Source organism: Hakea prostrata, chromosome 8, assembly GCF_041222555.1.
Source record: "Hakea prostrata isolate BN-2017 chromosome 8, UWA_Hpros_2, whole genome shotgun sequence".
NCBI classification, from domain to species: Eukaryota; Viridiplantae; Streptophyta; class Magnoliopsida; order Proteales; family Proteaceae; genus Hakea; species Hakea prostrata.
Window position 1 is genome coordinate 49,816,944 of NC_142607.1, and position 26,579 is coordinate 49,843,522.

At 38.9% G+C, this 26,579-nt stretch overlaps 2 protein-coding genes and 1 pseudogene across 2 annotated transcripts; all 3 read left to right on the forward strand.

The window, feature by feature from the left end:
* Positions 1–1,242: 1,242 nt before the first annotated feature.
* Positions 1,243–19,975, forward strand: UCH2 (Peptidase C12, ubiquitin carboxyl-terminal hydrolase 1). Its single transcript, XM_089164652.1, is given in 7 exon segments — positions 1,243–1,352; positions 1,424–1,530; positions 7,922–7,971; positions 16,550–16,596; positions 18,604–18,650; positions 18,775–18,892; positions 18,957–19,975. Coding segments are annotated over 5 exon segments (1,017 nt in total). The 5' UTR covers positions 1,243–1,352; positions 1,424–1,530; positions 7,922–7,940; the 3' UTR covers positions 19,731–19,975.
* Positions 1,537–3,867, forward strand: LOC149008418 (RING-H2 finger protein ATL56-like; annotated as a pseudogene).
* Positions 19,976–23,192: 3,217 nt separating the features above from the next.
* PSB28 (photosystem II reaction center PSB28 protein) lies at positions 23,193–25,836 on the forward strand. Its single transcript, XM_089165862.1, has 2 exons — positions 23,193–23,390; positions 25,230–25,836. The coding sequence occupies exons 1-2, from the start codon at positions 23,318–23,320 to the stop codon at positions 25,703–25,705; spliced, it is 549 nt and encodes a 182-aa protein (XP_089021988.1). The 5' UTR covers positions 23,193–23,317; the 3' UTR covers positions 25,706–25,836.
* The last annotated feature ends 743 nt before the right edge of the window (positions 25,837–26,579 follow it).

A 26,579-nucleotide genomic window follows, 5' to 3' on the forward strand; every position in this document is an offset into this window, starting at 1 on the left:
CCTCGGTCTCCTTCACGGAAATTTTGATCGATATTTCGGTCTTCAGCCAATCTCTGGTCACGTGGCAATGCACGTCTCCCTGAATCGCGCTAATCAGGCTCTTGTGGTAAAACCACTCGTCTGGTGAGCATGCGGAGTGCTTGGCTCACCTCCAAGAGTTGAATCTTTACCTGATCCAATTGATCTTGGATTGTATCAGGAGGAGGATTACGTCCTCCCTGGCCACCATCTACCTCGATAGGATTTTGGCTTTCCTGGGGAATATCTGGATTATTCACTCCAGGGATCTGAACACCGGAATTGCGTTGTGCAGCGGCTGATCTAGTCACCATGGCTTTTCAAGTTGCTTCCCACAGACGGCGCCAATTGATGCGTCCAAAATCTGCTCAGCCCTTAGATCTCCTCGTGATGTCCTGCAAAACGAAAGCGTCAGATGTGGCCCGACCGCTGGGGTCTGGAGTCCACCTCTGAAGGCTAAGTCAGTTGATGAACTTAATCACAAACGGCTCTGCTAGAAGCGCAGAGCTTAAGGAATGAAGAACTGGGAAGGGTGATCTAGATAGCAGATCGCTGATAGTTTAGGTCTATCAGTATGTATTTGAACCTGAGTCTCAGATAGTATTCTTTTTTTCGATCCCCTCACCTTGTATGGTAGTGAGGTTTATATAGAGTGTACCTTCGAATCTCCTTCGTTGGATGCACTTGAGCCTTCTTCGGGTAGTCGTTGGATCTTATTAGTTAGATCCATTGAGCAATAGACTTCTACTAGTTTGGGCTAGTAGAGGACTCTTGAGATAACCTTTAGGTTATGCGATGATTATCCCTTCGATAATGATTATCCGCAGCCGTCAATTCGAGTCTGCCATCATTAGGGTGATTACCCTAATCCATAAGTAGGATTAGGGCACGCTTGCAGCCGAATAAGCTTTCTTTTTCAGCAAGCCATCTTCCGGATCCGGTTCGCTCGGGAGCGAGTCGGATCTCTCCGTCTTGACCGGGGTCGAGGGTCGGACCAGGTATGAACCCGGTCTGATCATAATCTCTCCATATCACTATGATTGGCTAGAGTTTCTACCCAAAGCCGATCAAGGGTTTGCTACGGTTGGCAAAGAGGAGTGAGTGCCACATGGTTAAGACTTAAAGAGTTCGAACTTCGAACCCCTTGGGTCGGGTGAGGGGAAAAAACCCAATTTTTAGACCAATTTGCATAAAATACAGAATTCTAAAAAGATATGGATTTCTCAGAATTCATTATATCGGAAACCTACCGCCCAACTTTGTCTTCTCAAGTCGCATGGGAAGGAGTGGAACAGCAGCTTTGGTTTGTCTTCCCCAACTCGCGTAGAAAGAAGGTTTTTTTCTCTATCTCCCTTTATCTCTATCTCATTATGGCTCCCTAGTCTAACCAAGGATTTCTCTGAAGGTTCCTCTCTCTGTCTCTCTATCCAACTCATTGTTGCGGCATCATACTCGCTGCTGAGCTGGGGACATCTGATTTGATCAAAAGTTCGTCAGCCATCTTCTAACCAGGTAGTGGATCTTTTGCACTTGAATGGAGAAAACCCTAGTTTTTCCCATCGTGTCTGCCTTTTTCCCCACCCCTCTTTGTTGTTAAGGATATGTATCGGTGAAATTTCACTTCGGTTTCTAAGTTGGTGGAAGTTTTCTCACTTGTAGTGTGGTTGAATTACATTTTTATGTACGTTTTGCTCTTCTGAAATTCTTTGTTATGAGATTCGCAGTTCTCTGAAAATTTCCAGAAAATATTTAAGTTGGCTCTAATATTGCATTTTGAATTTACCAGGTTTGTTTGTATGCTCCCTGCCCCTTTCTGCATTGAGAATTGTTTTCGCAGTCCCTTCTCTTTTAGTTTGAAGTCATGCACATTACATTGTAAAGCCTTCATTTTATTTCTCTCCGATATTTTTTGGTTAGAAATTTATTTTTTATGTTTCACATGTGATTCGCAATTGTATGTTTCTCTTGATAATTTTTTTTTGATGAGAAAGAAAAAGAGTTTATATTAAAAGTTATAAACTGTAACTACATCCAGTATGAGGCATAGCCTCAGAGCAAGTTAAACCTACATGTCCAGCTGTTAAAGTAAGTAGCCATTCTTTGGTTGCATCTTGTCTTAAATTAGAAACTTCTAACTTAGATGTAATTGGTCACATCATTGCCAAAATAGAGATTGGAGAGCATACCATTTCCTGGTTCCTAGCAAACAGTTCGAGATGCAATGCCAACTGGTCCGAGGAACCTAATTCCCTTTCTTCCCTTCAACTTTAAAACCTCTAGGACTCCCGTCGCTTGTGTTTCTCCTCATTTTCCTCTCATTTTCCTTCATTTAGGTACCTATTTCTCAACCGCTCAGTTCCAAGTTCTCTTCTTTTTAATATACAGTTTTTTACAAGTCACCCACTATAGTGGAGGTGAACTCGGGGTTCCTCACTATCGTGCCAAATATTACATGTCACCCACTTTCAATATTACAAGTTACCCATAGTTACCTTTGACCTAGATTCTGTTTAGTTAGAAATCAAATGACTCTAATGCCCAAATTACCCCCATTTAGTACCCTCCCATACCCAATCCTTAGGTGAGTCCCTTCACCCAACTTCTTCCTACACCTCATTGGAAACCACCACACCCCTCCTGGAAATCTCTTTGCCTACCGTCCCCTGCCGGAAATCTCTCTCTCTCTCTCTCTCTCTCTCTCTCTCTCTCTCTCTCATCCTTATCTTCTCCCAAAAGTATTCTGAGCAGAGATCAGATATCTCTCTCTTTCCTTCTGTGCATATCTATATATCTCGTCTTCTTCCTATGTGAAATTAAGATGGCGTTCAAGAACATAACTTTATCCATGCCATAGCCGAAGCATTAGCCATTTGAATTGTAGACAATTCTTGCAGAGAAAGAGGAGATGAGCAGAGATAGAGAAAATGGCATCACCTTGCAGCCCAACTGTGAAAATCCAATTTTTTCATGTTGTTACGCATCATGGCTACACCAGGCCACAACAAAGCCAAACCCTAAACTGCTTTTGTTTTTTCTCCAAGCCATTGTTATGGCCTTCGTTATTTCCCTCTTTTTCATCTTCCTCGGAATCACTGCCTTCATTTTTCTTCACATTTGTCTCCTAGGTGCAGAAACGTGGCCAGTGTAACGCTGTCACCGCCGACTATTTTTCTTATAAAAATGATGAATTGGGTCTTGGGTTATTGGAAGAAGAGCTGGGTAAATTTTCTTATTTCAAATACAATGTTGTGTTGGTTGAATAAAGATTGTGCTGTTTGCTTGGAAGGGCTCAGGGAAGGAGAGAGATGCAGGGTTCTTTCAAAATGCAAGCATGTATTTCATGCGAATTGTGTTGATTCGTGGTTGATAAGGATCGCAACTTGTTTGCTTTGTTGTGCATTTGTTGAATTAGGGTTACAATTTGGTTCGGTGAATTATAGGAAATGGAGGGAAAGGGATCAAGGTTTGTAAAACAAAAGGGTTTGGACCCCAATTCATTTATGCAAGTTTTGTTGTTAGGGTTTGATGGAGTTGATTTCATTTGAGACCGACCAAATGTGAAGAAAATGTGATTAAGAGAACAAAAATGGTCGATAGATTCGAACAACAATTATTTCTTTTATGATTCTTCATGAAGAAATTGAGTTTACTAATGAATCAACCTCTGCCAAAACTCCATTTATTGCAATTTAAAAAATAGATACTCATTTAGCCAAGGATCGAAGAAATAAATGATTTTCTTCAACTCAGATGGATGCTCCAGTTATAATTACTTTGCTGAACCTGAATGCCAATATGAAGCACCGGACTCTAGAATTAAAGTGAGAGAGAGAGAGAGAGAGAGAGAGAGAGAGATTTTCGATAGGTGGCGGTGTTTTCCAACCAGGCAAGTTGTCGGTAGAAGTGCCTATCTAAGGATTGGGTATGGGAGGGTATTAAATGGGAGTAATTAGGTCATTTTACTGGCAAAATGGCATTTGATTTCTGACTTAACAGAATGAAGGTCAAAAAGCTAATTGTGCGTAACTTGTAATATTGAAAGTGGGTGACGTAATATTTTCCAGTATAGTGGGGAACCCCGAGTTTCACCCCCACTATGGTGGGTGATATGTTAAAAGCTCTTTAATATATTTGTGCATTTAAAAAAAAAAAAAAAAATTTTTATTCCATTATCTGCTTCTTTGGTTAACTATCCAATACCATGTTGTTCAATTGGATTATGATTGCTTCTGCCTTTTGTGCATTTTTCATTCCATTTTTGGTTTGAGGTTTCTTTGTGGATTATGGTGTTGAGACTTCACAATGATGCCATTATTCTAAGTGGATGAATAGTCCGGCTTCTTTAATTTGAGAATATCTGTATCTGTAATAATAATTAACCATTATGATTGGAAATCTGTTTTTAATCGTCATTTGACACCAGATTTTGGTGTGAATTGATTCTTCTATATTCCCATTCTTCTTTGGTTAATTATTACCTTAATGCCCTTCTCCTAGGTGTGCCAAACTTATATAACCTGAATTATTTATTGTTTAATGATCTTGTCTATTGGCTATTGTTTTGGGTCTTTTGCTTACAATACTACATTACATTGCTATATGCTTCCAATAATTGGAGTGGTCTTGGTTTCTTTGGTGGTTATGGTCTATTCTTGGTATCATCTTCCAGTTATGCCCTTAGTTTGTGTTTGCTTCAATACATGGAAAGCTAACCCTCCCCTCTATGGTCCTCTTAGAGCTTTGAAGGTAAATCTGAGGATAGCACAATGATAACACTAATCATGACCATTGTGACTTCCAAGAAACCAACTTTTGTCCATCCAAACTGTTTCAAACTTGAACCTGTTGTAACCTATTCCCTACACATTTCACCACCTTAGTTTAAGACAATCTTTCTTTCCTAATCACTCCTAGAGAGATCTCAGGCACGGTTTCAAAGCGTCTGCCTAGGCGGTAAGGCTGGTTTTTTAACTGCCTTATGCCATTGCTTTGTTGACATGCAGTTTTTCAGCTGCTTTTTTGCCTAATTGTTACTGATTTGTCGCCTTGTGTGTCTTATTGCCTCCTAAGACGCCAAAGTGGTCGTTTTTTTGACATTTTGTATATAATAATTTTTTTTTGTTGATTTTTTTAAAATCAAGTTTTATTATACAAAGCCATATATGAATTTAATAGCTAGTCATTTTGGAATCGGGAATCAATGTATCATTAAATAGATAAGGCACTTATTTGGCATCGCACTATCATAGATGTAAGTAAAAATGTAAAATTACTACTTTTATTTTCATACTTATAATTTGATATAGTTCATAATCATAGTTTATGATGCTTGATGAGATGAAATCCCAATTGAAGTATGGAAGAGCTTAGGAACCCATGGACTAGTTTGGTTGACTAAGTTGTTTAATAAGATTATGAGCACAGGGAAAATGCCAGATGATTGGAGGAGAAGTGTTGTGGTTCCAATGTACAAAAATAAAGGAGATATTCAAAGTTGTAATAACTATAGAGGCATTAAATTGATGAGCCATACGATGAAATTATGGGAGAGAATAATTGAAACCCATTTGAGACACATAACTACAGTTACGGAGAACCAATTTGGGTTTATGCCGGGAAGATCTACAACGGAGGCTATTTACTTAATTAGGAGACTTATAGAAAAGTATAGAGAATGTAGGAAAGACCTTCATATGGTATTTATTGACCTAGAAAAAGCTTATGATAGAGTCCCTAGAGCGTTAATTTGGCAAGTACTAGAGAAAAGAAATGTTGCAAGTAAATATGTAGATATAGTTAAGGATATGTATGATAGTTCGGTGACTAGTGTTAGAACAGTGGGGGGACAAAGTAATGAATTCCCGATAACAGTTGGGCTACATCAAGGGTCAACTTTAAGCCCATATCTATTTGCACTGGTATTGGATGAATTAACCAAAGACATTCAAGATGAGGTCCCCTGGTGTATGCTTTTTGCAGATGATATTGTGTTGATTGATGAGACCCAAGTGGGGATTAATACCAAATTAGAATCATGGAGAGTAGCTTTGGAATCAAAAGGCTTTAAACTTAGTAGATCGAAGACAGAATATCTAGTTTGTAACTTTAGTCATGATCGGGCAGATGATGAGGTGGTGATACTTGACGATAAAGAGATTCCTCAGAGTGATTGTTTTAGGTACCTAGGTTCAATAATAAGTAAAAGAGGTGATTTAGAGGATGAGGTTTCCCAAAGAATTAAAATAGGGTGGATGAAGTGGAGAGGTGCGTCCGGGGTCTTATGTGATCAGCGTATTCCATTAAAGCTTAAAGGAAAATTTTATAGGACCGTTGTTCGACCAGCTATGATGTACGGTGCAGAGTGCTGGGCTGTTAAAAAGAATCATATAGATAAACTCAGCGTAGCAGAAATGAGGATGCTAAGATGGATGAGTGGCAAAACTAGGATGGATAAGATAAGAAACGATCATATTAGAGTTGGTCTGGGAGTTGCTCCCATAAGTGATAAGCTTAGAGAAAGTCGTTTGAGGTGGCACGACCACGTTCAACAGAGACCTATAAATGCTCCTGTTCGGAGAAGTGATATATCCATATTGAAGGAATTAGAAGAGCTAGGGGTAGACCTAAGATAACCTTAGGAGAAGTGATGAGAAAGGATATGCATAGCTTAGGCCTTGTATCTAGCATGGCCTCGAACAGAACTGATTGGAGGGCAAGAATCCATGTAGCCGACCCCATTTAGTTGGGACAAGGCATTATTGTTATTGTTGTTGTTGTTGATGAGATGAACTTATATTTGTGTTCTTTTTTGGATAATCTTTCACAATTATGGTTCTCGAATGTTTTTTTTCTTTTCCTTAGATGAATGTGATTCTTGAATGTTTGTTTAAATTATAATAAAAATATCAAGTTTAAAAGTAGCTGTATTGAAAAAATTTGACCCAACTGTTTTGGTCACCTTATTGCTGCCTAGGTGGAGCCCCAACTACTTTGGTCGCCTTGCTGCCTTGACAACCATGATCTCAGAGTAATAGTCTTAAGTTCCTAAGATAAATTATATCACCCTGCCGCACTTTCCCACCTATTTCGAGTTTGTTCTTTTAGAATTCTTGGTTGTTGACCTAGATCCCATTGAAACTATATCCTTTCCTCTTTTTCCATGAGGTCTACCTCTCCATTGATTATTATGTGATGCTTTTTTGATAATGAGACGGAAGGGAAGCTGGTAACTTTGAGAAGAAAAGAGATGCACAAAGAAGTGGAGGGAAATCAGCCTTGAGCTTGAGTTCAATAATTTGATTAAAGTAATGGATATCTCCATTACTAGACACCGGCTATATATATACATGGCTCACCCAACAACTCTTCTAGGACGAGTCAACTAAAGCATGGAAAACCTAAACTTAAGTAACAAATCTCCCAAGCTTTCCAAACTTCCCAGCATCTTCCCGATAACCTTTTTTCAACTAAGTCCCAAGTAGATGGGATGTGCGTCTCAGGATAATGTAGCATGCAAAATTAAGATGTTAAGTATTTACTTGTGTTATCAAACTCTGAACTTGTTAGTGTGTTTGCAGTAGTAAATAGTAATAGGTAATTTCTACTTGGGCAGGGTGAGTTTGAGGAAGGTACAAGTCTTCCTCTTTGGTATTTGAATTCAGAAAATGTGGAAATTCCATAATACTATATGTGTTACTTCTTCCTGCCCACGCTCCCTCCCTGCCCCTTCCCCCCACCCGCACCCAAAAAAGAGAAAAAGAAAGAAAGAAACAAAACCAAATGATAGATCTTGAATTTAGTTTGTCTGAAATGGAAAACTGATTATCTTTTGGTAAAAATTGACATTATCCCTTGCTTTATTATATTATTCAATTGACATATTTCTTTTTCACTGTTCATGAAGCTTCTGGAAATTCTCAGTCATGTCCTGGTGCACTATTGAATCTGATCCTGGTAAAGTCACCAACCTGTACCACTTTATGACTTATTTTCAATATTTTATAATGTATACATTAATAGTGCCCCTCTCTTTTTTTCGTGTGTATGAATAGGTAATTTCCAAGGAGAATTGAACCATGATCTCTCAATTTAGGTGTTGGTCCTTTTGAACTGAGCAACTCCTCGGTGTTACCCCTTACAATTATCAATAGTTGGAGAGTCCCAAAAGTAAATGTTGTAAGACAGGAACTTAGTTTCTATCTGCCCCTTAAACATGTCATAGGCATGTAATTTGAGGTACCTTTAGGAAGGGTCGAAATTAGTTTCTGTCTACCCCTTGAACATGTCATAGGGATGTTGTTATAAATAATTTGAGGTACCTTTAGGGAGGGTCCTGGAGATGGTGTCCGCTGCACAGATCATGGTCATCTATGGGTTGATGGCTTTTCAAATGCTGATAGGGTTGGATCACCAGTTGACAGAAGGTCAACTATAGGTTATCATACATTTGTTGGGGGGAGATCATGTGATGCAGGATCAGAGCCTATTTGGGCTTTTTTAGATACCTAGTCATGGTGCCTTGATACTTTAGTTTTAGAGGGGGGGGGGGGTTCTTTAATCGGAATGCTTAGCTTAGGTATGAAAACTTTTTGAGGATGGAATGTTCTTTCCCTTTTTTATTTCAGTTTTATATGTTCAAGTAATAAGGGTATAAGGAGAGTACTTGGTAGGTTTCTAAATTCTATTTCTTTTAGGAGTTTCTTTCCTATTTCTCTCATGAGTTGTAAGGTTGTTTAGCTCTATATACACACCCTATGGAGAAGAACAAGGCAGACTGATTATCATATGAAATTTCTCAGCTTTGCTGTCCAGAATTATTATCTTTTTAATGGTCTCAGCCCTTCGTAAGATACCTTCAATGTGTTTAACTAAAGGTGCTTTGTGAAGTCAAGCAGGTGCTTTTTTGGTTGTGGATTTCAGCCTGCACATGTCATTCCAGCCCGTCCATTGTTCAAGACAACCCCCCCCCCCAAAAAAAAAAAAGGAAAAGAAAGGAAAAGAAAAGAAAAAGGAACAACTTTTTTTCTTTGAATTTTCGGACTTCGCAAGTCTACAAGTGACCAAAATTTGAAGGTTAGATCTATACCAATCTAAACTTTGGATCTATCCAAACCCTGGGACATCATTCCCCGAACTAAACTCTAGTGACCCGATTTCAAGAGAGAAATGTTTTCTTGAGTGTTCGTAATCCTTGGATCCCCTAAAACAAGAGACCCCATATCTTCCAATTTAGCCATCTAAACCCAATCAAACATCCTCAACTGTAGAAACTATCAAGTTTCTTGAATTTTGGTACTTCCATAAACCCCAAAACAAGAACCCAGAATCAGCCCAAACCCACTGGAATGTACCTGAATTGGAGGATCCTCCCCCTTACATCATTAGCTACATTCTCTCCATGTTTGATCTCATTTTGAGCCCTAGAAGTCTCCCATCTGCATCTCTTAGAGATATCGTAGTTTCATCCCCTTTTGCCTGAAAACAAAGGGTGGGCTTTGGCGCAATGGTCGGTAGACCGCAATTGTAGCCTGAGGTCAAGAAGTTGAAACAGCCCCTAAGCAAAAAAATTGTTGGGGGTAAGGCGGTTTAGGAAAATTTCTCCTTGAGTCTGCTTTTGTGGAAGCATTTGGCATCGGGTTCACCTCTTATGTTTTTATCCTTTTGCCTGAAACCTATTTTAATCTCTTTGAAACCCATGCTAACCATCCCATTTGAGATCTCCAAGCCATTATGCATTAATTAGCTCGATCAATCGTCATACAACTCATTCTATTCCAAATCACAAAACCCTATGTGTAATGTAACCTATTTAGTCCCATGAGTTGGTTTTGATCAAGATCTTGGAAGAACTAGCTCTAGTTGATTGTCTTGGGTTGTTATTCTGTTTGAAGTCAGTTTATCAAGTCCTGTTGGAACTAAAACTTTGTGCTTTGGCTGATACAGCCTTATATATACCCCATGCAGTGGTAGAAACAAACAGATGAGAAATTTTGAATTGCTTATGAGCTTTTTGCTCACCGCTGCCTTTTTCTCTGGGAGAGAGTGTTGTGCCTGGAGTTTAAAATTCAAGCTGCTGTTTCTTGGTGGTTCTGATTATTTGATTGATGCTGTGCGTTCGGAACACTAGTCCTGCTTTTGACGGTGAATCAGTCTTCTATTGGTCTGTCCATTAAGCTGCTACTTTGGAAGCCTGCATCCTTGATAAGGAGCTCCAGCCGTCCCAATTCCCCTTCTATCCCTGTTGAACCCTACTTGTTCAACCAAGGATACTAAACCTCTGATCTAAGAGTCCTGATGATGTAACCCCCAAATTGAGGGCCAGTCTTCAGGATCAATCAAAGTGAACCAGCAGTGAAATTAGGTTTTACTAACCCTGCGGTTAGGGTGTAGGGCAGCCTCCAATTGATTCTAGGTTTGGGGAAGGGTAGCTAGGGTTCGGTTGGGGTTTATTGAAACACAAACTCGAACCTTGCTGTATTTTAAATTCAGCATTGAAATTTTAGGTCTAGGATTTAAGAAGATTAGTTTTTGGTTTATTTATTTATTTACTTTCAAAGAATTTAGGGTTTGGTTAGTGCGATTGGGCTGAAACTGAGAGGGAAGGTCACCAGGGTTGGGGGAATGAGGTTCCCAAAGTTTGTACAGATTTAACGGTTAAATTACTGAACATCTGGTCTTGAAATTTGGGTTCTATAAAAGTAAAAAAATTCCAGAAAAATAGAAAAAAGGGTGATACGGGAATTAGGGTTATGGTTTTAGGGTTTTAGGGTTTTGGGGGATGAATAGGGCTGCCTCTAGGGTTCGAGTGTTAGGGAAGGGAGTGGGTGAAGAGTGAAAATTGCCTAAAGGATTTGAGATGTGGGAGAGGGGAGGGGTGACCTAGGGTTTAGGATTTGGGGAAGACTAGGCTGCCGCAAGTTAGGGAGGGAGAGAAAGAAGGGACTGTGAAGGTGAGGGAAGAAGAAAGGTGAAAGTATGGCTGGGGTTTGGGTCTTTGTACTTGAAGAAGGGAATGGGAGCGTTGAAGATCTTCAATTGCAGAAAATTATAAACAACACACAGTCACAAGTCTCCCCTCCTAAGGAAACTCACGACCTCACTCTTGGCACCTTCCAATTCCAATTCTCAGTTTTTATTATTAATCAAATCTGTCTTTTACAAGCTAGGGAGGCTTTATTTATAGACTTCACGAATGAACTCACAACTAGGACTGAAACTTTGAAGGTTAATCTAATTAGGACTCTATTTGGACCAAGGACTGTCACTCCAACAAGGGCTGTATCATAATTCATTATAGAAATGATCTGAATCACATCATATAAGTAGATCTAGACTCCTTGTAAGAACTAAGAAGTGGAATGTAATTAAGGGAATCCCTCACTAATTGGGACTCTTCAATAACTTGACCTAAATCCAACCCAATTCAAAAACAAAAGTAGATCTGGGTCCCTACTACATATTGGACTGAACAAAAGGAATCCTTCTCTGATTATGACTCCTAGCTAAACTAGTATTCTTTCATAACTTAACAACCAAGGATTCAAATAACAAAGTAATAGTAGATTTGGACTCCTAAAATTGTGCTGCATCTAACCAAACCAATTTGAACTCAAAAGGGGTAGCAAAATGACTAAATTGCCCCTCATATGGTTTGGCCATCTTGTAAGGGAGCAAGGTTTTGGGCTGCAATCCTCTCCTTCCTTCGGCTCTTTGGGGCTTCTCTTGAGAGGGGGGGGGGTTGTCCCTCTGGTTGTGTACCTGATTTCCAGATTATCCAGCCGTTAGAATCAACCCTCCTATGGAAGATATCTTCCCTACTCTCTCCCTCATTTGTCTAGTTTCAGCCCTTGTCCTCCATTAAAACGACTTCGAGTTGCAGGTCATAACTTCCTTCCAAGACTCCCAAGTACCCTAGTTTTTTTTTCTACCAATAAAAAAAGAAAAAGAAAAAGAAAAAGGTACCCTAATTTCTAGGATACCTGATTTAGACATAAAAAGCCTTCCAATTTGGATCATACCATCATCACAAGCCACACTTTATCTTATATTAGGGCCGCAGCCCATTCTGCCCATCCAAAACCCTAGCCATCATCAATTTCCTCAAGCTGCAAGCACTGCTTTTTGGTTTGTTATGATTTTGAGATTTTGGTTATTGGTCCTCAGTCCTGCTGAGGTTACATCAGTTACTTGATCCATTTATGGACCAAAACTGATATTTGGATTGTGATATGAGATTTGGGTCTTTCCTTCAATAACAGTAACATAAAATTCTAGGGTTTCAATGGTTGGATGGGGAGTGAGAGAGCTTGGATGTGTCATTCTTCAAATTAATCCCACCTGAGTTAAGATCACACACTAAAAGAAAGCTCATAAAGAAGAAAACAAGGCAGCAGCCGCAGCCTGCACCGTGCACAGAATAATTATCAAACCTGAGTTGGGTTCCTCTTTCTCAAGATCCCTTTGTTTATATAATATCCATAAGACCTAAGTCATTTGTAGCTAAGGAGTTGTATCGTAGCTGAGTTTTAACAACTCTCACTTCCTTTCAAAATCATGGAGGGTGTATGATGTGAACTAGGATCTAGGGTTTGACTGATTGAGGTATTAGGCTCCCTCCATGATCCTTTCTTTCTGAACTAGCAGTCTTCTAGGGCTGTAGATGCTTGCGATTGAAGATCTCTTGGAGGAATTAGGGTTTTAAAGGTTGAGTAATGGTCTAGAAGGCTTTGGTCAGGTTTAGAATAGGGAATTCTCGGTTTTGAAACTTAGAACCTTGCTGTAATTAAGGTTCAGATCTGGTGTAGAGGTTTGGGATTTGGGCTTATGAGTTTTAGGGCTGAATAGAAAGGTTTTCAGATTTCGGTCACAGCTGTAATGTAATTCCAGGTTAGGGTTTTTAGGTTTGGGACTTTGGGCTGAGGAATAGGGTATTAGGGTTTTGGTTGGTTTAGCAAAGGGAGTTATTGTTATTTGATATATTTAGGTCAGTCCTAATCGGTTTGGGTGTGGCTTGAAATGTCCTGCTTGGGTTTGGACTCCTAGGGAAGTCAAATTCTAGTGTTAGGGCAAGGTATAATGGGAGTGGGAGATGGTAATCCTAAAAGGGTCTGAAGTTTGGTTGAGGAACTTGGGAGTTATTATGTTTCTAGTAAAGTTAGGGTTTAGAGTTTCTAGAGGTTGGAGATGAATTGCTGAAAATTTGTAAACCGAATAGATGATGGCTTGATGGAGGATCTAGAACTAGGACTATGGAATGGGGAGATGTGCGATCCAACTAGAGGTGGGACGGAGGTGAAAGGGCTGGGGATATAAGAGTTCTAAGGGGAGAGGGCTGCTGCTGCTGCTGCAAGATTTAGAAGGAGGTGGGGGAATTAGCGTGGGCTAGGGGAGGAGGAGAAGGGGGCTGGAAAGGGGAGAAGAGGGGGCTGTACTTGGAGATGGAAGAAGGTTGCTGTTCTTGTTGGACTGCTTCTGGAATTGAAGAACAATGGTTGGAGTTTGAAGACACTCTCAAAGCCGCTGCAGACCTCCCAAGGAAGTCCATGACTTGTTTCCTCCAAAGTCTCAATTTTTATTGATCAATTCAACTTGTGTTCATAGAGAATGAAGACTTTATATATAGTCACTAAAAGAAACAAACTAAGACTCAGACTAGGAGCCTAACTGATTTCAAACAGTCTCTTTAATTCTAATTATGATTCTGACTTGACTACTCACATAAACAAGGACCTTTTCATAACTTACTCTAGAGAGATCCAATTATTAGGTTTCTAAAAGTAGATATGGGGTCCTAATAAAAAGTAGACTTAAACTAGGGGATTCCAACACAAACTAGGAATCACACATATGCAAGGACTCTGCAATAAGTCACAAAATACTGAGTCAAATGAGAAACTAAAAATAGATCTAGGGTCTTGACAATTAGCGGACTCGATGGGACCCAAACCTAGGACACCACAAAATTTGCAAACTTACCAAAGTACCCCTGGTGTTATCCAAAATTCTTTGGGTTGCTGGTAGGGCACATAGGACATTGGCAAGCCCATTGGGCCCTCATTAGCTGGTCCTGGATTTGGTTTCTATCGTGTAAAACTGTCCTATAATTTAAAAAAAAAACACATAATTAAAAGATTCACTCCCCCCTTTTCTCTTCCTCTTGGTGTAAAACTGTCTGATAAAAAATAAAAAAAAAGATAATTAAAAGATCCACTCCCCTCTTTCTCTTTCTCTAGCAAAGGGAGTATCTTAATGACTTAAATTGAACCTGATGTGAACCAGAATTAAGCCCCTGGCCAAACCTTTGGAGTGGGCCCAAGGCCATTGCAAAGTGGCGCGCACCTAGGGCTGGCCAGACCATCCAAGAGGGGTAGTTTGGTCCATCCCAGCCTTAATTAGTTGCTAATTTTTTTGTCAGTTAGGAGTCTAGTTTGAGTTGAGGATAAGTTCTTGAGACTTTGGGATTCTTCTTTAAAGATAGACTCTCATCAGTCTTTAGTTACAAGACTAGTTCCTTTAGTATTTAAGTCTTAGAGGGAATCTTTTTTTTAAGGAAATTCCAGATCTTTAAATATTTATTTGGATGGTTGAGATTATTAGTAAGGGGATCTTAATCTATAAAGGAAACCCACATAGGATTAGAGTCTTTTAGTAGGCTATAAATTGCCAATTCTTTCTTTGTAATTCTTTTAAGTCTGATTATCTGAGCAAGATTACTTGAGTGAGGATCGTGGTTCCTGTTGAGGGGGACCATGGCGGAGTTAAGATTTAAATTTCTTCTTCAAGATCAGCAACAACATTCTGTGTAGCACTGTTCTTCCAGAATTCCAGCAAGCTTACAATTAAGTAAACAAACCCCAGTCCCCTTCTCTCGCCCCTACCATTGCAGGCCCTTCCCACCCCTTCCTTTTCAATTTGCAGCAAGTCCAGCTCTTTCACAAGATTCTCCCCTGCCCTCCCCCATCCAGCGTAGCCCTAAGACTCCTCCCCCTTGCTGTCACACCTTGACAGCAGCCCTCCCAGGCCCCTATGAGTCCCCTAACCCCTTCCCCTACCCCTTACAATTCCCTATAGCTCCTCCCGAACCTTATGGCACCCTCTCTCCCCTTTCTAACCCTCTCGGCCTCTGTCTGTCTGTCTGTCTGTCTCTCTCTCTCTCTCTCTCTCTCTCTCTCTCCTTCCTTGCGGTAAACCAGAAAACAGAAAGAAGAAAAGCAAGAAAGAAAGAAGAAAGAAAGAAGAAGGAAAGAAAATGAAAGAAGAATAAAATAAAAAAAAAAAAGAAGAAAGAAAGAAAGAAAGAGAAGAAAAGAAAAGAAGAGAAGCAAAGAAGAAATAGCAGAGTCCTTACCCCCTCAAAGCCCAACCCATAACCATCCCTGAATCATCCCTAAACTTCTCCAAGCACAACTGCATGTTTCCCTTTTCCCTTCCCATCTTTCCTAGTGTAATTTTGGATATCCTACTACTCAGTAGAGGATCCCATCTTGGGTTTGACAAAACCCTAAAAATTCCCCATCATCCCATTTAGGTATTGTTAATTCCCATCTTTATCTAGGACCCAAATTTAACCATACTATCCACTCCATTTTGATATGATAATTAGTTGCTGGAAGATTTTGGGCAAACCCTCAATTTTAGGGAATTCTTCTAAGAAATCCTAACCCTAAAATTGGGTTTGCATCAAAATCAGCAGTTCATACTAGGACAACTGGTTGAGTCTTAAAACATAAGAATGAACCAAGAATCTCTTTTTTATTTGGAGAAGGTTGTATCCAGTGCACAAGGCTCCTGAATTTTGTTGGATCCGGAGAGGATTAGATGTGCGGAGCCTTAAGTTTTTGGAGGGGCTGCTGACAGGACTTAAATCCATGACCAAGCATTCAGCAAGTGAGCTCTTGACCAACATGCAAACCATGACCTTCTTTAGGCCTTTAAAAGATGATCCAATGTATGCAGCCTTGACTCTGTTTCTGCGGAGGCTGTCTCCAGGACTTAACCCCATGGCCAAGTGTTCAGTAAGTGAGCACTTGACCAATATGCCAGGCATGGCCTTCTTAATGCCATTAAAACCAAGTACAGAAGCTATTTTTCTATCACATACAAAAACCTTCGAACCAAAGGCCCAACATTTGTACTGCCCGACCTTAAACGTGTTCCTAATAAATTAAGCACACCTGGGGTGATGAATTTGCATCACATACATTACCCAACCCATAACCTATTTCAATTAAAAAAGACGCCCATGTAGGTGATTCAACTGCATCAGATGTTTTGTTTTCTGTGCTTCTTTTAATTACGAGAGTGATTTTTCATTAGTGGGAGATTATTTAACACCAGGTCGATCTATGCTAATTCAGGATTTTTTTTTGGGGTCTTCATTATGTAATTTCATGTTATTTTTTTATATTGACTGTTGCAACATAAATTGGGTTCTGTAATATTTATTTTTCCTGTCCTTGTAGCTGTTTTTTCTTAAGAGTTTTCTGGCACATTTAATATTTTCATATTGCTAAGGCTAGTGGGTTCATTGTAGGTGTATTTACTGAACTTATACAGCAGATGCAAGTAAAAGGTGTCCAGGTGATCTGCATTTGCACCCTGATATCTAGTTCCTTGTCTTGTATAATATTTTTTTGATGTCATGTTCTCTAATAATCACAAGGTTTATGTACTCTCCCGTTCTGAATGCCATGTGGTGAAGTCAATCATTTTACTTGTTTGAAATACAGTATCTCAGCATCTTTGGTGTGGAGAAATCCATTGATGAGTGGTTCTCCATGGGAACTATCTCGAGCAATCTTAACATTAGGTATTTGAATTCTATTTCCTGCCACTTGGCAGCTCAAAAGCAATGGAACTATGGACATGCTGCTGATATACCCCTATAGTGTGATCAGTTTTAGCATGGCATGATTCACAAATCTATTGGTTGAAATGTGATGGCTGAAATACTGGTGCACATAGCTAATGCATGGTAAAAGAATATTAGCGTTTTTGTTATGAGACTTAGTGTATGCCCGAGCCATGTCACTTGTCTATCCAACATCGGAATGACCAGATAAGTGACTGAAAGTACAAGGAAGAATATTTGGTACATGCTTGGGTCATGTATTGAGATGGACCATGGAATTTGCATGTGGCTTATCAAAGGGCAAAGGGGGTAAAGAGGTGTTCTGGCTACTTAATGGTTGGATTGGCTAAAAGAGCCAAATTGCTAAATAATCTCCCACTCGATGTACCCTTGGAGGTTCATCACGACAATGGCTATTTAAGACCTTTACCGTGTAAGGTAATTATATATTTGTTTGGTCATGTTGGGATGTTAAGAATTAGAACAACTCTCCCCCCCCCCCTCTCTCCAACCACCATGGTAGAAGATCTCGCTCTCGAGAGAGATCTCGCCACCTTGAAAAAGAGAGATCTCGACCATCTCGGTGAGATCTTGGTCGAGATATACAACTTTTTGGCGTCAACTCGGTGGCCCATCTCGGTGGGTTTTAGGGTCCAAATTGAGTTGAAACTTGGTATTTAGCTTATTTAAGGCCTTTTGAACACGTTGGTGGCCTTGGATTTGTTAGAAACAACCCTATGTATGCTTTCTAAGTCTACCCATAGTGAAACCGAAATGTAATAGGATTAGGGAATGCAATGTTATACAAAATGTAATATAGAACCTTTAAGGCATATAAATGAAAAGCAAGTATATCAAATGCATCAACTAACTTAAATGTTATCAAAATTCCATCCATACGAGTATCACCATCTCAAATTTTTAATAATAAAATAATTATACAACCATTAAAAGTTCTATATAAGTCATTAAATCATAAATTCATAAGACAAGTAGAGAATGATTGATCTTCTTTGTTGTAGATGTGCTACGAGTAGTTGCAAGTGAAAATTCAGCCAAAATCCACAAGAAAAGGTAAAAACTGAGAGTTCCAACGAGATCCAGGGCGAGATATGGCGAGATATAGCGAGATATGGCGAGATCTCGAGCTAGATATCCCAACTCGCTGCTCTCGCCCTTCAATCTCGTCTCGCCAAGCTGAAAAAACAAGATATCTCGCGAGATCTCCCACCATGCCAACCACCACCCCCATCCCCACTACTACCAAAAAGAAAAAAGAAAGAAAGAGAGAAAGAAAGAAGATACTCTCTCTTTTTCTCTCATTTTAGCCATTACCAAAAATTTGGCTGGATATCTACAAAATTCAGTCCAGCATGTAGTGATGAAGACTTGTCTGTCTTGAAACCTAGTTATAGTGATAATAACATTATATGACTATACACTATACAGGGCAGTTTCCAGACAATGCTAATTATTGTGGGGAACTGTATACTTCTGGATTCATTTAATGTTTAGTGGAGAATGCTAACATACAGGGCCTATCCATTGAGAGTTCTAGTTTCCATATTTTATGATTTAGGATTCTCATTGCAGATTCAGTTAATATGCCCAGCATCTTCTCTAAATTTAATTCCTGGAGGAATTTTAATCATGAAGAGTTGCTCAGTTGCTTGTTTCCCTTCTGCTTGTGTTTTTTGTCAGTTGTGTAAGTTAAGTACCTTGCTTATGTGCTGCAGGTTGAAGAATTGTATTCATTGGACAGTGAATCTTTAAGCAGTCTCCAGTTTGTTTTCATCACCTTTCTCGGATTATAATTTCTCAGACGTACATGTATCTACTTTTGACTTTATCCAGAAAAAAATTTCTTTTGATGTTTTTTTCTTGTTCTTTTTTAAAAACATTTGCAGGCCGGTGTATGGGTTGATTTTTCTTTTTAAGTGGCGTCCAGGAGAGAAAGATGATCGTCATGTAATCAAGGACCCTAACCCAAACTTATTTTTTCCCGAGCCAGGTTAGTATAGATTAGTGGAGGATGTGGAATACTAATTTGAAAACCCCATAATTCTGAATGTTTTGTATTATCTGACAGGTAATTAACAATGCTTGTGCGACACAAGCCATCCTCTCCATTCTTATGAATTGTCCAGACATCGATATTGGTCCTGAACTTTCCATGTTGAAAGAATTCACTAAGAATTTCCCTCCAGAGCTCAAGGGGTTGGCAATTAACAACAGTGAAGCCATACGTACAGCTCACAATAGTTTTGCTAGACCTGAGCCATTTGTGCCAGAAGAACAGAAGGTTGCTGGGAAGGATGACGATGTATATCATTTCATAAGCTATTTGCCTTTTGAAGGAGTCTTGTATGAGCTTGATGGATTGAAAGCAGGACCCATCAGCCTTGGACCATGCTCTGGTGGGCGAGACGATCTAGATTGGTTGCGCATGGTGCAGCCAGTGATCCAGGAACGTATTGAGAGGTATTCTAGGAGTGAGATTAGATTCAATCTCTTGGCCGTTATAAAGAATAGGAAGGAGATTTACACTGCCGAACTGAAGGAACTTCAGAGGAAAAGAGAACGCCTTTTGCAGGAGCTTAATGCTGCACGGTCGGACAGGATGGATAATGCAAATATTGACTCCCTCAACAGAACGCTTCAAGAAATAAATTCTGGAATTGAAAATGCTACTGAGAAGATATTGATTGAGGAAGAGAAATTTAAGAAGTGGAGAACCGAAAATATCCGGAGAAAACACAATTATATACCCTTCTTGTTCAACTTCCTAAAGATCCTTGCGGAAAAGAAACAGTTGAAACCCCTTATTGAGAAGGCAAAGCAGAAGGCAGGACAGCCCAAGTGATGGGTCCTATTCTAGTTTTGTTGTAAGACCTTGTTGGAACAGGGAGCTATAGCAACCAGTCTTACATTATTTTGCAAACTCTTCCCTAACTGATGTTGCAACTAGGACATCTAAATTTGCCTCCAATAGGCCCTTGAGGCTCATCTTTTTTGTATTCTATTTATTTGTCTTGAGATGTAAACACATAGTTATGACAGTCTTGCAAATATTCTGCTTTTTATGGACATTCAGTATTTTCATCTCAATTACAGTCTTAAGATTAGGGAATCTCTTTGATCTCCACATGGAAGAGATTGAGTATTTTCACTTTAAAGCACAAATCTACTACCAGGAGTTTCAGAACCAGTAGTGATTACCAACTCTGGGCACTAACACAGAGGTGACACGAGGAAGAACATGCTGTTGTCATTCTGTATCTGGATTCTGGACCTTGCTGAGGAAGCTGTTCCATGGCCACAGTCATTCTGCAATGTTCATTTCCAACTCAGTTCTATGACTGCCAAAAATACCTTCCAGGGATAGGTTGCCAGTATGTTCTGCATCACAACTTCATTATTAACGTCTGCATAATGTACCTATAAATGCAGAGATCAGCAAACAACGAGACAAATCCATGAAGAACCAGGCATAAGATGATAACATCAGATCAGATGCAGAAGATACACCTAATTCCGATTTGCTGCATTTCAATTTAATGACAAACGTTTGTAAGAATGAATTCACTAAAATGCATCATCTGTTTACAATTTCGATGTACAATTGTAATGTATGTCATTATCGGTATCAAGTGCACTGCTTAGAATCTAAAAAATAGGGGGAAAATGTCTGCATCCGAAGTGTCTGTCCTCCAGTTATCTGCACTAAGCAAACTTCAAGCATTTTCATTTACTAGACTGCATAATAATGTTAAAATATTAATTAAATATTTCACATAAGATGGGCTTTATTGATTGTGTTACACTTTGATTTGGTTTTTTATTAGTTTGATATGGATAATATACGGTTACTAAAACTCTTATATAGACGGCTAGTGTGGACTAATAGGGACCATTAGATCTTGATGGACGATCTAACGGATTTGTCTATATAAAGGATGATAGGTCCCTCCTTTAAACCATATTCATAATCACATTATTCTCTATGTTAGATTAGAGAAGTTATACCATCAAGCCAGTGAATAGGGAGGAGTCTAGAGGAGAATATCTAACATCAAGTTGATCATAGAATCAACTTCCATCTCAAGTTCGTTCCTAGTGGGAGATAAAAAGAAGATATTCCACTACGCTTCGTCTTCAATAAATCCTAGAAAGGTATGTTCATCATCATCTTGTGTCATTATCATATTAAGGTGTTTTTAGTCGATTTATGCGATCTTGGATAGAAATATTCTTACAAATAAGCCACTCAAAACTCTCATCTGCTCTGGCATCGAAGTTAAATGGTTTCTACCCTAGTAGAATCTGAGGAATTGTTCTGAGGGGTTCTGGAACTGGAGGGGTAGAGGGAAGGAGAGGAAGCCTGTGAGGGGGGGAGGAGGGGAAGAGCAAGGTTGGGCTTCTCCATGATGGGGAAAACAAAAGCTAGGAAGGAGGTTAACGGAGCAAGCACCTCAGAGAGGGAGCAGAAGCACTCATGTTGTGGAACAGCGAAACTTGGACCTATAGAAACAGGCCGTGATATTTTGGAAAAAGAAGAAGATGAGTGAAAGGAAAATTTCTTCGATTATCTTTATGAAGTTAGGGAATGATAAAGAGTATATTTTCAACAACCAGGTTATGTATGAAATACTTTCGGGTTTTTTCAAGGATTAAGGCTTTATCAGAAATGGATGTATCAGTCTACTACACATAAGAGAGGAGTGATGTATCATTGGCTAGAAATTTATCCATCCATTTCCTTGTAGATGTGTGACATTTGTCCTAACATCACATTAAATGGTTGAAATTCATTTATAAGTCACATCAAAGAGTGTAATAAAATAAAAAAAAAATAAAAAATAATGTGACTTATAAATGGACCTCAATCTTTTGATATGATGTTGGTACACATGTCATACATCTACATTTCCTTGTCTTCCTGGTCAGAAATGAACAGGATATTAATCTTCGTTGACATGGGACGGTATTAGGGGTGAAACAAGGCTGGGTTGGCTGGATTCAAGCCCAACTTTGAGACCCCTTGCCCTAATCTTAACTCTTAAGTCAGGGTTAAAAAAATTCTGAATCCAGGCATATCTTGTCGGGTTCAGCTCAACCCTTGATTAGGCTGGGTCGGGCTGGATTGCCTGATTAACCTGGATTAACTTTGCATTAAAGGAAGAATGAAAATGCACTCTTTCTAAATTTCATGTTTTTGGAAATCCTTTAACATAAAAGGTAGCATAAAATGTTTACCAACCCAAAGGATTGAAATCAACGAATCGATATATGTCCAAAACATTGCCCATAAGAGGGATTACATGTACCAATCATATTAAAAATAAATAAAACACATGTATGGTTCATGTACAATTTCAAAACCTAATCAACTATATTAAAGATAGAAGTTTCATGCCTTCAAGAAGATGCTTTAGCCACCAAATTCACCATAAATTATTAATTAGGTTTGGTTAGGTCACTGCCTCAACCCTAACTCATCCCACCCGTTACTCAGGGTTGGTAGTCATCAATTCTAATCTCACCCTTAGGGTTGAACGAATCAATCCGAATCTTATTCGAGCTCAAGGTATACTCAAGTTGAGTAGGGAACTTTATTGATAAGAGTAGATGATTGTGCTACTCTCATATTTCTCAATCACATGTTTAAGAGGGGGACCTCCTCTGATCCACCTTGTCAGTACTCAAAGGTGGGCTTCTTTTTTAAATGTGTAGTGGAAAGACTATGAGGGAGCACACTCATAAGGGTAGGGGATCTAGACTCAGGCTAGGGTAGGTTTAGGTCACCAAGCTCAAATTTAGAGTCTGGCTCACCTCCTCGTCAAGGGAGAACAACAAAGGTGAGACCCTTTGAAATAAAAAAGGTGGGACCCGTCACTAAATGTGACAAAATATATAAGCGATAGGATTTTCAGTGATTCTTGCCCCTTATGAGCGGCTAAGAAGCGTAAGAAGAACACATTGTTCTCTCTTGAAGGAGAGGTAATCTGGGGATTGAGATTTTCTACCCCTAACTTGGTACAATATGGACCTCACACTCACATGAGTGTGGAAGTTCAGTAGAGGATCTGGACGCATGATCCCGACTCCAATTTTATTTATTTATTTACTCCAAATTTACACAGTTTATGTGATTTACCTCTGCTGAAATATTCAAATACTCAAATGTGGAACCAAGGAAAATGACTGCTCCAAATTTACATTTAAACATTTTTTTTTGCAGTAAGAATTTCATTGTGATGACTGTAAAAAGTTGTTGCTAAGGTAAGTTGGAGCTGTGGATTTTGGATTATATCCTCTCTCCTCTCTATCCGTTTAAAAGGTTAGAAGAACCGAGCAGCGAATGGCTGTCCAACTTACACACCACATACCACACCAATCGAATCTCCAACCTCTACGATCGCAGTTCTTCTTTCCACATTCGTCTCTCCAATGGCGACTCTTCAGTCCCTTCCATTATCTTCTCCGGTTTCTCATTGTTCACAGCAAAGACGCTCTCCTTCAGGTAATACTCACCCCTTTCTTGCATTTGGACAAATCAGTTAGTTCGGTAAATGGTATAATGCTTGATGCTTCGCAAAAGATTCTTTCTTAGAAAGTAAAATAAAAGAATTTCTCTCTTGTTGATAATTGTGTGAAAATTAGTGGCTCAAAATATTTATCTGGGTTGCTATTGGTTTTGGTAATGTAGATCTGTTTCAGGGATTGTGAAAACCTGATGAGTTTTTGTTAATGAGCTCATGGGGTAGGAAGAATCTTGCTTTGCTCGAAATGGGCTCTTCATGTTCTGTATCTTTCTAGATTTGTAACCTTTGTTGTTTTTAAGCTGAAGGTTATCTATCTGTTCAGTTGGAATTTAAGATGATTGTTAGGCCTAAAACAATCGATAGGAAAAATCGAGAAACAGATGAAAGAAAACTTGGTAGTTTTACGGTGATTCTCTTGCCACACAGATTTAAATTGAAACTGAAACTTTAAACTTAGTCTATTACAACCCCCAACACCTTGTTTGGAAACTACTTCAGCGAAAACTGTCAAGTCCTGTTGCTATATATGTTTATGGACCAAGGCTATTAGAAATTTGCAGTTTAAACTTAAAAGTTCTCTGTTCTCTGTCATCCTAAAATTGATATCAAGACAAAAAAATAAAATGAAATTAAAAAGCAGATTTCCTAGTTTTCAAAATCAATCCTTTCAGTCTAAATTAAAAAAGAAGAAGAAAAAAAAGCAAAATAAATTCATTTTTAAATTCTTTGATTGAGTTTATGTTCTTCTGCATCATCCTTGAAGCCAACGGTATATGTAATTGCATTTTGAGCTTAATAATTCAAAAGTTTCTGTTCCTCCCAGCTTCATAAGAGCATTGAAATCATCCTTTCTAAATTTTTTTTCTTTCTTTAAAATCTGATATGATCTTCTATATCTAATGCACCGAAGATTTACATATCTCAATTAATAACATATCCAGAGAGCCCCAATGCATTTCAACTACTTCTAATGGCTGATTCCCCCCCCCCCCCCCCCCCCTTTTCCAATTATTTCTGCATTTGAGGATTAAACTTGATTGTTTGAGAAATAATTTCTGTTAATAATATTTCCATCTCTGTATGGGATGTGGGGCAGATAACCTATGTAAGGGAAGATTTTTGGTAGCTCTTCTTGTGAGGTGTAAGGGAATGATAAAATCTGGATAGGTCTTTCTGTGACTGAGTACCTAATCTATACACCAGTGGCCTGTATTTTCTCCTTTTCTGTTTCCATATATTGTCCTTCATGATGTTTCAGTTAGTATCATATGGTGCATGGATTTATTAACCTAAAATCAATGAAAGTTCAATTTTTTGTAAGCTTATCTTTGTGGAACTCTATTTTTTTGGAACTGAAATTCATTGAAAATATGATTCCGTAAGGGAGTAGTATGGGGTGAATTCTGAATTACACTGTTAATGCACCATGAAAACATTTTTGTATTCTAAAGCATGCAAGTCTGTTCAGCCTCTCATAAAAGCTACAAGCACTAGCCTATTTTTGTTGCTGATAAATGAGCTAGCAACAATATGTGCATTTTCTGAATATCTACGTTCTTCCAGTTTCTTGTTTTTGGGTCAATCATTCTTTAGTTAATCATCTCTGTATAGCATTTCAAGATAGATAACATTGTTTTCTGAGTGCCAATGGTTTATGAAAGTTACCTACATATGCTTTTGTATGATACTTGAAAAATTAGATCAGTAAACTTGGGGAGAAGGATTTTGTCACAGGTCTAGGTTTTGTCACTCATTTAAATTTAAATGAAGGCTCAGGTTTTAAGCAAATACAGCAACTATTCATGCTTCATGCGCAGGCTTGATATCTTCACTTTCATTAGTATGTCGGAGTGCACGTTCAGCATTCAGTGGAAAACCATTGCATCTATCACATTCACGGTGGGAATCGCTAAGAGTGAATCCCCAAATTTCTAAGCCAATAACAATGATGGCCAAGACAACCATTCAGTTCATCCAGGGAATTGATGAGCAGACAATACCAGATGTAAGGCTAACGAAATCAAGAGATGGTACAAATGGTATGGCAATATTCTCTTTTGAGCAACCCTCTGTATTTGATGCATCAGGGGAACTTGGTGACATCACAGGCTTTTACATGATTGATGAGGAAGGAGTTATTCAGTCAGTTGATGTCAGTGCGAAGTTTGTTAACGGAAAGCCTGCAAGAATAGAAGCAAAACATGTAATGAGAAATCCTCGGGAGTGGGATAGGTTCATGAGATTCATGGAACGCTACTCTAATGACAATGGCCTGCAGTTCATCAAGAAATGAGGCAATGTACATCCTTCCCCACCCTGCTTTCTTCCAATTTCGTGCCATTATGTAACATTTTGTAATTAGGCTATCTGATACTTGATATGCTTAATGACACTTGATCTATTCCAGATTTATATGCTCCTCTAGCTTTGATGGGCTTTGTTGTGTATGGTTTGGTTACCTTCAGTTCCTTATTTTCAAAACAAGGTTCCACAATTACAGGACAATAAAAGCCAAATTGATCGATTCATTTTCTGTTACCACTGGGTTGAATATCTGGATAAGAGTAGAAATACTTGACTAAAAGACTCAATGTTAGGTTCTTGGGTTCAACTCAATGTCTTTGTGATTACTTTTTGTCTAACATTAAACTTGCATACTCAGATGTAGGACAAGACATTGGCTAGCCTCATTTTGGGGTTTCATGGGGGAGATGCCTCTTTGAGGTCACCTATACTGTCCATTTTAAATATACCAATTCTGCTAAATTAATTTCATCTGAACTGGAAGAAGTCTTTGACTTGGTAGATTGCTGATATTCGAAGCAGGGGTGTTGATTTTCTGTTTGTTTGCATTTGCACTTTCATTTTCTTTAAAATTCTTTTTATGCCTACTAGAGATTGCTGTTTCTGAAGATCATGTTCAACAGCTGAGGTTCTCTCCCTATCCCTTATTTCTTTTGATATACAGATTTTTATTTCTTTTGATATACAGATTTAGTTATTATCTTTGAATGGTGACAAGAAAATATTCCTGCTCAGTGCAAGGGCAGTTTAGGGTACCTTATATTTGACATGCATTTGCATGCCGGCCTGTTACATAAGCAGAAGGAAATTTTAGTTAAAGCTAAATTGTTAATGAACCAGAATAGATTTTTAGAACTCTTAAA

Coding starts and splice junctions, on each gene's coding strand:
- PSB28 (XM_089165862.1), top strand. CDS start 23,318: ATGGCGACTCTTCAGTCCCTTCCATTATCTTCTCCGGTTTCTCATTGT. Junction 23,391..25,229: donor GCAAAGACGCTCTCCTTCAG/GTAATACTCACC, acceptor CTTCATGCGCAG/GCTTGATATCTTCACTTTCA.